General features: G+C 40.7%; 1 protein-coding gene across 2 annotated transcripts in view; it reads left to right on the top strand.

Annotated features, from left to right (window-relative positions):
• ephb1 (EPH receptor B1) overlaps positions 1–12,034 on the top strand; it is a 161,067-nt gene that overhangs the window by 98,825 nt on the left and 50,208 nt on the right. For both annotated transcript variants that reach the window (XM_085139261.1, XM_085139260.1), the window contains exon 5: positions 4,310–4,645. In XM_085139261.1, coding sequence (XP_084995387.1) covers positions 4,310–4,645 — 336 coding nt within the window. The remainder of the gene's footprint in view (positions 1–4,309; positions 4,646–12,034) is intronic.

The raw sequence follows: 12,034 nt of genomic DNA on the forward strand, positions 1-12,034 counted from the left end.
CACCCCCCACAACCTTTTTTTTTCCCGTTGGGGGTATGAATATGCCAAGGCATAGATGCACTTTTAAATACCAGCTCCTCGAATTTCCTTTATCTAAGAAATTTTTTTCTGACTTCAGTCTATGCCTGAGGAGAGGAATCAGCTACATCCCTGTTAATACGTTTTTGTTTGAAGACATGCGAGTTTTACCTTTGTGCCAGTGTCCATTCTGCTCTGGGTGGAATAAGATTTTTGAAACACTCAACCAGCTTTAGTTTGAAAACCCAGGGATTGTGTTTTAGTCTGGAGAAGGAAATATAGAGACTTTTTAAAAAAAAATGCACATATCCTTGTTGATTGGGTTTTATCTGCCACAAAAATTAAGCTAGAACATTTAAGCTTATTCTCATTCCTTTTTGATTCCAACCTTTTTGTCTCGGTAGTCATTCCATTGGTGATGCTTTGATACCTCTCTGTGTATTTTCAAGTATTGGTTCCATCTCAGCCTAAGCAAAGAAATCTCTGCTCATATGTTTTCTCATCATCTTTCTCCTTAACATTTTTGTGACCAACCCTCTGTTTCCTGTTGCTCCTCAGTGCATACATGGCCAGAGTCTGCGTTTGGTCGATGCGATGTGCATTTATAGGTTTGTTAATGAAAATGTTCCAACGCAGTTATCCGAATTTTCATTTTAAAGCAGTTTTAACAGTTTTTAATGTTAGGATGTTGTTTCATGTTAGGATGGTTCAGTGGAGAGAGGTCGGTGTGATCCAGCATGCTGGGGCAATGGGTGTCCCACTATGTGGAGACAAAAGAATGACAAGCTGAGTGGTAACTGACGGGAGTCGAGTAGTGAAACCAGTTCTAATTGGTCCGGAGGGGCAGGGGAAAAGGTGATGGTGCATGAGGTCCGGGTGGACTTGTGTCAAAGAAAGAAAAAACAAATCCCATCAACACACCAGGAGGTACTCCGTGTGACAAAGCAAGATTTGAATATGCATTTTTTAATGTATAGTCTATGCTGAAATTATAAAAGCAACCCTGCCAAATTCTAAGTATGTTATTATGTTTATACATTTAAAAAAAAAAAAGCTGTATATGCAGCTGCTAACTGGGTCATGAGGAACATCTTTGGATGGTAATTGAATCAGCATAGATATGGGAACTGACAAGGAAAGCAGTATGGTTCTGATGAATTTCAGTATGCGTAATCTGTACCATATTGGTTCTGAGTGTTATGGCTCTCACTCAATACTCATATCTGTGGCCTGTCCCCTGAAAACTTCCTGGAGTCCTATCTAATGTCGTCTGTGCTTTGTAATCCAAACAAAACCCATAAAAATTTCTAACTGAAATGGTTTATCTGTTTTTTTTTCTTCATTTTCCTCACCATCCCATTTAGCTGTTTTCCTCTGATTTTATAGTCAATTCAAAGGGAAAAGAGAGCAAGCTGTCAAAGTGCATAAATCTCTGCTCTTTTCTCACAAGCGTTTTTTTTCTTAATCTACTTCTGGAGTCAGTTAAGGGTGCTTCCCACAGCTCAGCCATCAGCTGGCCAGTTTCCTCTCTCAGTGACTGGTAATAAATGGAGCTAAGTCAAGGTAATTGTCTAGCCTGCTCTAATTCCTGTACTGACTTTGAAGACATAATGCTCTAGACTATCAGGCACACGCATCCACTTATATTCAAAACTTTCCTAAGTCTCGTTGACACATCTAAAGTATCGCACACACACTCACACAGAGTCAAGAAAGGTTCAAAGCTACTGTCGAGTGTTATGGATGTGTAGATTGTACTTTTATCAGTTTCATATTCCAGTTCTTCCTCACTCATCACTGTGAATACACCCAAATCTCACAAGCAGCACTGCTAACACGAACACACTCAGACTCTGACTGCTTTAGTCTCTTACAAAGTCACTATTAATCCTTATAACATGTTGTTTTTTTCATCTCTCACCAGCCCACACAGCCCCTCTTTCTTTCTCCCGGCTCCTCTGGCTGTGATCACTATCTCCACACAGGGACCTTCTGTTGGCCCCCCAAGGCCTTTTTCACATCATAAAAACAAACAGTTTGAAAGAAGAGAAGCACTAGCCTCAGACCATTCAAAAGGTGGATGAGTATACAATATCTGGACATTTTTATTTTGGGCACTGGGGCTCTCTTTATATCAGTAGCCAAGGAAGGAAACTGGGCCGTAGTGTTTTACAGTCCAGGTGGTATTTTAAAGTTCCCTTAGTAACAGGGCGCTATGCATATCAGCCTGTGAGTGTGAGGAACACATGAGGGGAGTAACACAGTAGGACTTTTGACATAATACTCATAACAATATTGATCAGACTTTCATTTTGTCTACTAACTCAGGGGTGTTTTTTTGCTGCCGTGCATTTCTGCCTCGCTGCATCTCTTCTTTCTAGGAAGCCATGTTCAGCTTGCGTGCCCCTGTCGATTTATTTAGCCGTATCATAAAGTGTCATTTTGATTTCCACATCTGTTTAAAGGGTATGACATAAATACTGTGGCTGGCTGCACCAGTCTTATTCGCACAGACACTTTTGCGCGTATTGCACTTGCCCATATTATAGAAAAGCACATGTGCAATGATGTATCATTGCTGTTCCTATGCTAATGACCTGCTTTTTGTGTTGCTGTGTGCACTGTCTTTACTTTGCAGAGTGGTGCAAAAAAGAAAAGAAATGTGGGTGTTCTTTTTGGAGGGGGATTGGAGAAATGATCTATTTCTGTAGTAGCAGTATGTATGTAAACACAACCAAATTATGTTGTGTGTGATGTAACTGAGCTACAAGTAAAACTGCCACCAAATTACTTCCTGTGGCAAATTAAAACAGCCAAGGTACAGGTCATCATACAGGTGGAAGTCCTGTGTGATTGCTTACAGCATCCCTGCATACGTAGAGTATTGTTGCAACTGGGACGTTAGATATATAATTCACACCATAGTCTGTCTGTGGGTTTGGGCATGCATTTTCCACATGAACAGATCTGCTTATGTTTTTTCCCAGCAAGTGCATTTATGTGACAGATGACATAAAATGTATGCTGCGTGAGTAACATGAAGTGCAGTCCATTGTCCCTAACAGCGAAACTGCCTCCAGTCCCCTCAAGCAACCCTATGACATATTTTACACATTTTCATATGAATTTGCTGGTTTCTATGTGCCTTATGCCCATGTTGTCTGGAGCGTTAGCGGCCCTCTCATCCAGACCATAATAATCACGCTGTGTGGTTACACCCTTTGTCTCTCTCACCTCTCTGCTGTTGAGACCCTGAGACGAGGTTGCAGAAGTAACACAGCCATTCCCACTCTTGTGTGTTCTGTCATTTTGTACTTAGCTTATCGAGTATGTGTGTGTGGCTTTGCGGCAAGAATTAATTGTGTCTTTGTAGACTGAGGTAACTATTTTCCTCATTTCCATGAACATGTGCTGTATAAAATTCTTATTGTTGTATGTGCTCGTGGTCAAAAGCTAAAATAAAGTAAAAAGAGGAAGAAGGCGAGTCGAGTAATTCCTCAAAAGGTTTTCTAGAATTGAGTGGATTTTTCGGTTCACTGTAGTCATTGGTCTAGAAATGGGTCAGTTTAATTTCTCTTATAATGATAAAGGTCAGGCTTTATGCAAGATAAATTGCTACCAGATCAGCTCTGCAGGGCTTCCTCATTTAACCTAAGGAGCACCGAGTAAGGGTTTTGGAAAGCTTTGTCTGGTATCTGGGAGGGCTGCTTCTGAGCAGTCGAAGGGTCTCTCAGCTAAGAGTTATTCTCCACTGGCATTTAAACAGATTTTAACTCTTAAAGAATTGTGCTGCAATTGCAGAAGGCCAAACAGGGCACTTTTCTGCACCCTGATATTAAGCCACCACTCAAGCAAAACAATAGTTTCATTATTTCTTGATTTCTTTCTGAATATCGTTTTTGAAGTTCCGCTCCAGCTGCGGGCTATGAGGGAGTGAATGGGAGCGTGAATCTCCAGAGCCACTTGGATAAGAATACTCCATGCAACACTGCATTTTGCTAAATAACCAATGTTTGATAGACACAAACGTTTCGCTGTATGATCTCTCTGGGTGTGAATGGAATAAATTAGCATTCCAAATTGTGCTCGAGATGAAGAAAAATAAGAAAAAGACAAGTTGCTCTCAAAACCAGCATTTGTATTTATTAGACTGTCGTAAAATGACAAAAGTAAAAGGAGAGAAATGTATGAAACTATTTTGTTTTCCTCTTTATAAGCAATGTGTTAATTTTCTTTCAGCCTGATGACATCTTACCCTCAAGTTTTTCTTTCATAATTTTTATATCTACAGGCGTGCCATCCAGCCCGAGAAATGTGATCTCCATCGTCAATGAAACCTCGGTGATCCTGGAGTGGCATGCCCCCAGGGAGACGGGTGGTCGTGATGATGTCGTCTACAACATAGTGTGCAAGAAGTGCCAGGCCAACCGGCGTTCCTGTTCCCACTGTGATGACAACGTCGAGTTTGTTCCTAGACAGCTGGGCCTGACCGAGACCAGGGTGTTCATCAGCAACTTATTGGCTCATACCGTCTACAGCTTCGAGATACAGGCCGTCAATGGTGTCAGCAATAAGAGTCCATACCCTGCGCAGCATGTTTCCATAGATATCACCACCAACCAGGCTGGTAAGTACCTTTACTTCCATGATCATTCAAAAAGCTGTCCATATCAATGTTGTTTTTCATTTTAGCCGTTTACTTTTGGTAAGTGTTCTGTTACAGTACAGTCCAGAAAGAGCTTTAGTGAAGGTTACAAATGACGTGCTTGTCCTGATCTCAGTGCAGCGTTCGATACGGTTGACTATAATATTTTATTACAGCGATTAGAGCATGCTGTTGGTATTAAAGGTACTGCGCTGCAGTGGTTTGAATCATATCTATCTAGTATAGACTCCAATTTGTTCATGTAAATGGAGAGTGGAGAGTCTTCACACACTAAGGTTAATTATGGAGTTCCACAGGGTTCCGTGCTAAGACCAATTCTGTTTACATTATTCATGGTCCTTTAGGCAGCTAGAGTACTGACAGAGGAGTAGAAAGAGAGAGCATGTTTCTCTGGCTTACTTGTGCTTCAAGATTAGGCTTAAAACTTTCCTTTTTGCTAAAGCATATAGTTAAGGCTGGATCAGGTGACACTGAATCCTCCCTTAATTACGCTGCAATAGGTCTAGGCTGCTGGGGTATTTCCATGATGCATTGAGTATTTCATGTTTAGTCAGCTTTTTCAGCCACTATGTGTTTATGGAGATTGAAAATGTGACGTCATTCAGGGGTAAAACCGCAAAGAATTCTGGGAACTCGTGGCAAGAGGTACTAGCCACGCAGGCTTTCAATTGAAATCAGTTACACAGCGATAAAAAGAAACAAAAAATGGCAAGAAGCTGTTGTATTATTAACTGCAATAGCTGGTCGCATGACAGCCACGGAAAGCAGACGGGTAAAGAGATCGGTTGTTATCGGATTACGTCGTTGAAGAGAAATTGTTCGAGCCATGTTTCCGAAGTAACAAAGAGGCGACGGATGGCCTGGATTGCAGCCATTCAAAGACCAAATATAACGTCCCAGAACACTCCAGCTCACATGTTAGTCTGCCCAAGCATTTCCACAAAGGTCAGTGTTTTGTAGTAGTTAAGACGTCATTTTTCATAACATAATTGGTGATATAGGTTACAAGCAAGTCTGGCACTGAACAGAAATTGTCGCGCTATGCTCCTTTGTTTATTGTGCATAAGTAGTGAATTGTCCTGACAATAATTTCTGCGAACCAGAAATTATTTCCACTACTAATTAATTACCATTGAGCTCAAAGGTCCTATTAATAAACGGTTAACGATTGTGTATTTATGAGACTGGTAAACTTATGATAGGTACGATGGTCTTTCGTTCTACACGGTGCATTTCAAGATCCTGTACCCATCCGTCGGTAAACTGTACCTGGGCTTGTTGCAGTGACCTGAAGTTACTAAACTTCATGAGTGTATGCACTCACTCCAAGAACCGTATAATTATAAATATGAGCGTGGTGAAAGTTGGGCAGCACGCTAATGTATTTTGTCCACTCTGTGTGCTCGCAAGGGTGTAACCCTTTCACTCCTTTGATTTTTTTCCTCGTATCTTTTCTTTGACTTTTCATCAAGTCTGTCTTTGTACGGACCGGCATTGTTCTCCTTCGTTTTGTACATTCCTTTTTTGGGGGGCAAAGAAAAACCAAGAATTTATTGGAACCGGAGAATGAACTTTTTGCGGTACTGCAAATGCTTGCATTTGATGCGGTACTTGGATTGTTTTGCCACGAGTTCCCGGCATGCAATGCGCAAAAGTCACGTGGTCTGTCAATCTCTATACACTTCTCTTCATTTGAGAATAGCTGTTATTAATCTCTAGCTCTCTTCCACAGTATGTTTTTTGTCCTGTCTTGCTCCTCTTACCTCAACCGATCGCGGCAGATGGCCACCCCTCCCTGAACCTGGTTCTGCTGGAGGTTTCTTCCTGTTAAAAGGGAGTTTTTCCTTCCCACTGTCGCCAAAGTGCTTGCACATGGGGGTAACATAATTGTTCTGGTTTTCTCTGTTTTCTTTGTATTATTGTAGGGTCTACCTTACAATATAAAGCACCTTGATGCAATTGTTGTTGTGATTTGGCGCTTTGTAAATTAAATGAAATTGAAAAATTGAATTGAACATTCTGGTTACTCTGCATTCTGTTTCAGTTTAATTTGTGGAATGGCAAATACCCTATTATTGTAAATACTGTGAATCATTTCATCCTAATAGAGTATCATCTTTCACCTAATAGAGTATTCATCATGTGCATTATGAAGCCACACTTCATGGCTTAGGAATCTTCAGGGCTACTGTGATTTCATATTTCTCCAGATTATTTCTGTGAATAATCAGGCCTTGAAGATGGAGGAAAATTGTTCAGGTGAGGTATGCATACATGCTCTTGCTAGCCCTTCCTTTCCTTAACTGATAAAACTGCCTGTTAAATGTTATATTGTGGGGCAAAAAGAGCACAGCTTGCTTTATAGGTATGTAGCAGCTAATTGAGATTCAAATCTCGTCCCTGTTCAACACTAAAGTGTCAGATTGGGGGACACTTTCTTAAGCTTGTGTTTCTATACATCCATGTGTATTCACATGGATGCACATGTGTCCATGCTATGGTTAGCTTCGGGGTGGTATTATTTCCTCTTATTCTCCCTCTCTGTGTCTCTGTACTTGCTTGCGTGATTTGTGTGGTGGGAGCCAAGCCCATCCAATGGAAATGACAGGTTGAGGATATTGACTTTGATGGTCCTTTTTGCTACAAGCGATTTTTTTCATGCTTTTGTAGAGCTTTGACTTGTACACAAAAAAACACCTATCAAGGGACAAATACTGACCATGTGAAACATTTAAATGAGGCTTTCTTCGTTTTTCTGTTTGTGGATGGGTCGAACTGTAGAAAGCAAAGCTTGGGGGAATTAAACAAACATAAAGTGGAGTTGCTTAGTGGAAAAAAAAGATTGTTGAGTCTCGAAAGGAAGAAAGTGACAAGTTTTTAGTAGCCTGGGTCCACGGATCCTTTCGTCAGTCGTGCACTTTGATAGCTCATGTCATGTTTCCTATCCTCTAAAGATGTGCAAATACATACTCTCATCCGCTGATAAAATATATAATGTCGAACTAAGTCTAGTTGAGCCCTGTTTTACTTTAATTGTAGAATGAACTTTACATTTATCTCAAAGACCAGTGACATAGTAATTGCTTCATCCAGATCTCCTTTGTGTGGGACTACATTTTGAAATTAAATTTGGCCCGCTTGGTTGAGGGCATACCACATTTGATTACAACGACTCTCTGAGGAACATAATGACCAACTGAACTTGTCTTTGTCTGAGAAAGAATCAGGAGATGAGTGGGAGGGAAGGCAAGGCAGGATGGAGAAATGGAGTGCTTTTTTTCCCCTACCAGACTGAAAGACTGACAGTGAAGAAGAGGAAAATGAGGGAGTAAATAGGTCTGATTATCAAGGTGGCCTAATGGTGCTGACTGTCCCCATTTGACAGACTAATAGTACACTTGACAGATAGATGTAGAAGAAGCAATGCCCAGGCCTATTGTTGAAGTCTGCTGCAGTAATGAGGTGTCTGCTAGTAATCTGCCAAGCCTATGTCCAGCTCTATATGGCCCCTTTGTAGACAGGTAATTGCACTGTTCCTGACTTCAATGGGGGGTTTTCGAGGTCAATAACGATGTAGAAGTATCCAGAAGGGATAAATGTTAATGCGCTCAAAAAAAGAAGAAAAAACACCCAACAACAACAAAGACATCCTTAAGATATAAGGTTCTAGATTCCCAAAGACTCTTCAGTGCAGCAGTGAAGCACATTTATACTTTCAGAAACATTGAATACTTACATCATCTTATACATTCAATGAACAAATTCAGTGTAAAGTAAAGCACGATGGTCTGCGTAATTTAAATGTTGCCATCAAAGTGTGTCCACAAGTCCCCTGCAGACTTCCATGCATCCATGAAAAAGTCTGTTGTTTCCAGCATCTCTACAATCAATTTAAAATATATGAAGTATAAAGTCAATCAAATGTGCAACAGTTTCTGTTGGCAAATTTCCCAGCTTATGCGAAGGGAAAAGTAACTCCCTCTGATGGCGATCTCTAAATGAAATAGAAAATAACACCTAAACCTTATTTGTGTGCACAGCTGTTTATTTGTGCAGGGAGTGTGACTGAGTAATGTAACAAGCATTTGTATCCTCTACATCTTAGCCTCGAGGAACATATAAAATCAGTTGTTGACCAGTTTATTTCAAGTTGGTATTTTTCTGTTTTATGGTGGTTGTTGTGGTTATGTGACTGTGCAAACTATGCGTTGACTTTCTGGAAACTAAGCAGCTAAATCTTCTATGAGTTAGGTAGCGAGTCACTTTGGCTTCAAGGTTGGCCATATTTATTTGAACCAGAGTGCACAGATGAGGATGTGGAAATTTGCCTCAGCAGATTCTAGAGTCTTAATCGATGAGAGTATTCCCAGTTGTATGAATTTGTGGCTTTGCTAAACATTATCCATAAAGTAAAAGCTATTAGAACAAATAAAAAGCAAGATGTTTATACTGATCAATGGACAAATCACCCTGCACTGGGTAGGCCAGAAGAGATCTGGCATAGAGATCCATAATGCAGTTAGCAGTTTTCATCAATAAGGTATTTTTGACTGATCTCTTATTTTCCAAAGGCGTCACCACAACAGATTTTACACCAGAAGCCCAGCGTGATGCAACCCTTCCGGTTATTTGGGACTGGGACCTGATAGGGACTAGACTAGAAGTGGACTAGATGTCACAAGTTCCCAGAATATAACCAGTGATCTTTCACATGTAAGGCTTGCATGTTTTGCTACAGGTGGCTAATTTCCATGTTTGCAATGAAAATGTACATATTGCTTACTTATTTATACAATCCATAGTTGTCGTGAGGTCTTGCGGATTGAATTTAACACTAAAGGATCAACTTTTTGAAGACCATCTTAAACTATAGCCTTTATATCCATATACAGCACTGCACCTTAACATGACTCCAAAGTGTACGGCCAGTGATATAGTTTCAGGTCACGGAAAAGCAATAAAAAGACAGTTTTATCAGTTTCACACTCACTCACACTTCAGGCATTGATAGCAAAAATTTACATTTCCCTGATTCTAAACTACAAATAACACCATAAAATATATAATTTAGAAGATAAGTAGAGCCTACCTGTGAAATATAGGCTGTTTGTCAAGGGCAGTGTTACGTTATTGCCTTTCTGGTCTGATAACAACCTGTGAGGGGATATGTGTTCAAGTGATCATGATAAAAGTTTGCACTTGTGTTGGTGGTCTTTGCATTTTCATTTCGACTTGGGTTTACCATAAATAGTCGTGTGATTACGGTAAACCAACGGTATCCAGAAAACAGTATGCAGCAGTATTTAGATGGCTGTAGCATGAACTGGCTATGAAAAGACAAGGTTGAGGGGAGCAAGGGGAGACTGTGGAGGAGTAGAAGAAAAGGAGAGGATAGTGGGGGAGGGGGGTAAGGGGATTTAGTGTGAATCACCAAAGAGGCCATTTAACTGCCCTCGATCCCAGCGTGTGTCTGGGAGGAAGGGCTGATCAATAGTGTGATTTAGGAGTTCATTCACAGCCTTTGCTCTCCAGGAAACAAACACGCACACACACACACATATAATAATAAAGACACACAGGTTATATACTGCCCCCGTTAAGACCATCATTCAAGCCTGGCCTGAATTTAGTCATATTTATCTATCTTGCCCACTGGATAATAGCTTTTACTGTATGTTGTTTAATTTAAAGATTAAGAAACTCTCTTTTGGATTTAGTTGAATACAATATCGCCACAGAGTTAAATATATATGGGCAGTAAAACCATAAATGTGTGGTGAATACTACACTGTGCTAGCCGTGTTCCCTCATTTATCCCATCCTGGGCAGTTAACTTGTACAAAGTGCTGCTAGCAAAGTGTTTTTGTTGGGGTTTTTTATTCCAACTTTTTCAAATGTGGTAACTCTGTTCCCTGAATTGTTATGTGGGGCTTTAGTGAACACTTCATGAAATAAATATCCAAAAGCCTCTTGACTGGTGCTGTTTTATGGAGCTAATACCCAACATTTCTCTGATCTTACTAGCACAGCCTTCTTGACCTAGATTATGTGCCAACAATCCCTCAGACCACAGAACGCCGAGTATATCTACAAACAATCCTCCTCCACTTAGTTGCTGTTTGGAGAGCCATTCCCACAGAAATGCAAACACTACTATCCTGAGCCTTCTATGGGCAAGTCTGACTGGGCGAGTTGCATTTAAGATACTAAGATGTAGTGCAGTAGACTGAAATCCAAACAACCAGATGAATTAAAGAGAGCTGCCATCTGTGGGGTTCTAAAACCCAATGAGATGTTAGGCAAACATGTCCATGGAGACACTGCTCATTATGTCTTTTCAGTTTACAGCCTTTCCATTTGTTTTGGGGTGTTGCCTTGTTTCTTGTTGCTTTACACTCACTGTGTAAGATTTAGGGTGTCTGAGAGCTTCATCATCTTAAACGGGTCTTGAGGCTCTCTCCAGTGTGCCATTTTTATTTCACTTAATGTCTGTTCCCATAACTGTTGGATCCTGTCCCTGGATCCAGAAAATGAGGTATTAGCTGCAGGCGGGGAAAAAAATAAAAGTGTCGGTTCTGATGCCACTGAGCCACCTTGTCAGTTCTGATGTCTCTATGTGATGTTTTAAGTAAGCATACGTTTGTGTTTCTGTGTGCGCTTGTTCCTGTGTGAAGTGGTATTTTCTTCTTTTTTTTCTTGTGTGTGTGCTTCATTTTTTTTCCTATGTTTGGAATCGTCCACGTATAATGTGATTTTAAAAATAATTCAAACCATGGTTCCTTGACAGAAATCCTTGGCGCTGAACTGATCCCTCTTTAAGATTTTCAAGAGAGGCCCATTACCATGTAGTCATGGCTGGCTTGGCCCTCTGAGCCCCTGATAATAAGGTGGAAGGCAGTCGAACCTATGCCTTTGACAGAGGCACGGCAACATAGGCTGCTTCCCTCATCTGAGACACTGAGTTGCTATTAAGAGGCTTCACAGTTCAGTAGCATCTTGAAAAACAGAACACGAGTGCACAAGGAACAACTTGTACATGTGGCAACGAATATGTTTATATGTATTTGTTTGCTTCCCCCCCCCCCCCCCCCTTTTCACAGAATTGAAGGGGTTTGCGGTACAAGATCTGCTTCCGAATTCTAGTATAACTTTCTGTTCTGTCATATACTAACTGAGGCAGAGCAGGAATTTCTAGCCGGGAATTCAAATGTGAATACGAGGGACTTGTATAGCCATCTCAGTCTGTTTCTAATGAGAAAAAGGCCACATAGGAAGAAAGGAGACTGGAAACTTTTATTCTCATTTTGAGTTTGACCTTATAAAACAATTTGACTGCCTTGTACAAGATAC

This window comes from Neolamprologus multifasciatus, chromosome 18 (assembly GCF_963576455.1).
Source record: "Neolamprologus multifasciatus chromosome 18, fNeoMul1.2, whole genome shotgun sequence".
Taxonomy (NCBI): Eukaryota; Metazoa; Chordata; class Actinopteri; order Cichliformes; family Cichlidae; genus Neolamprologus; species Neolamprologus multifasciatus.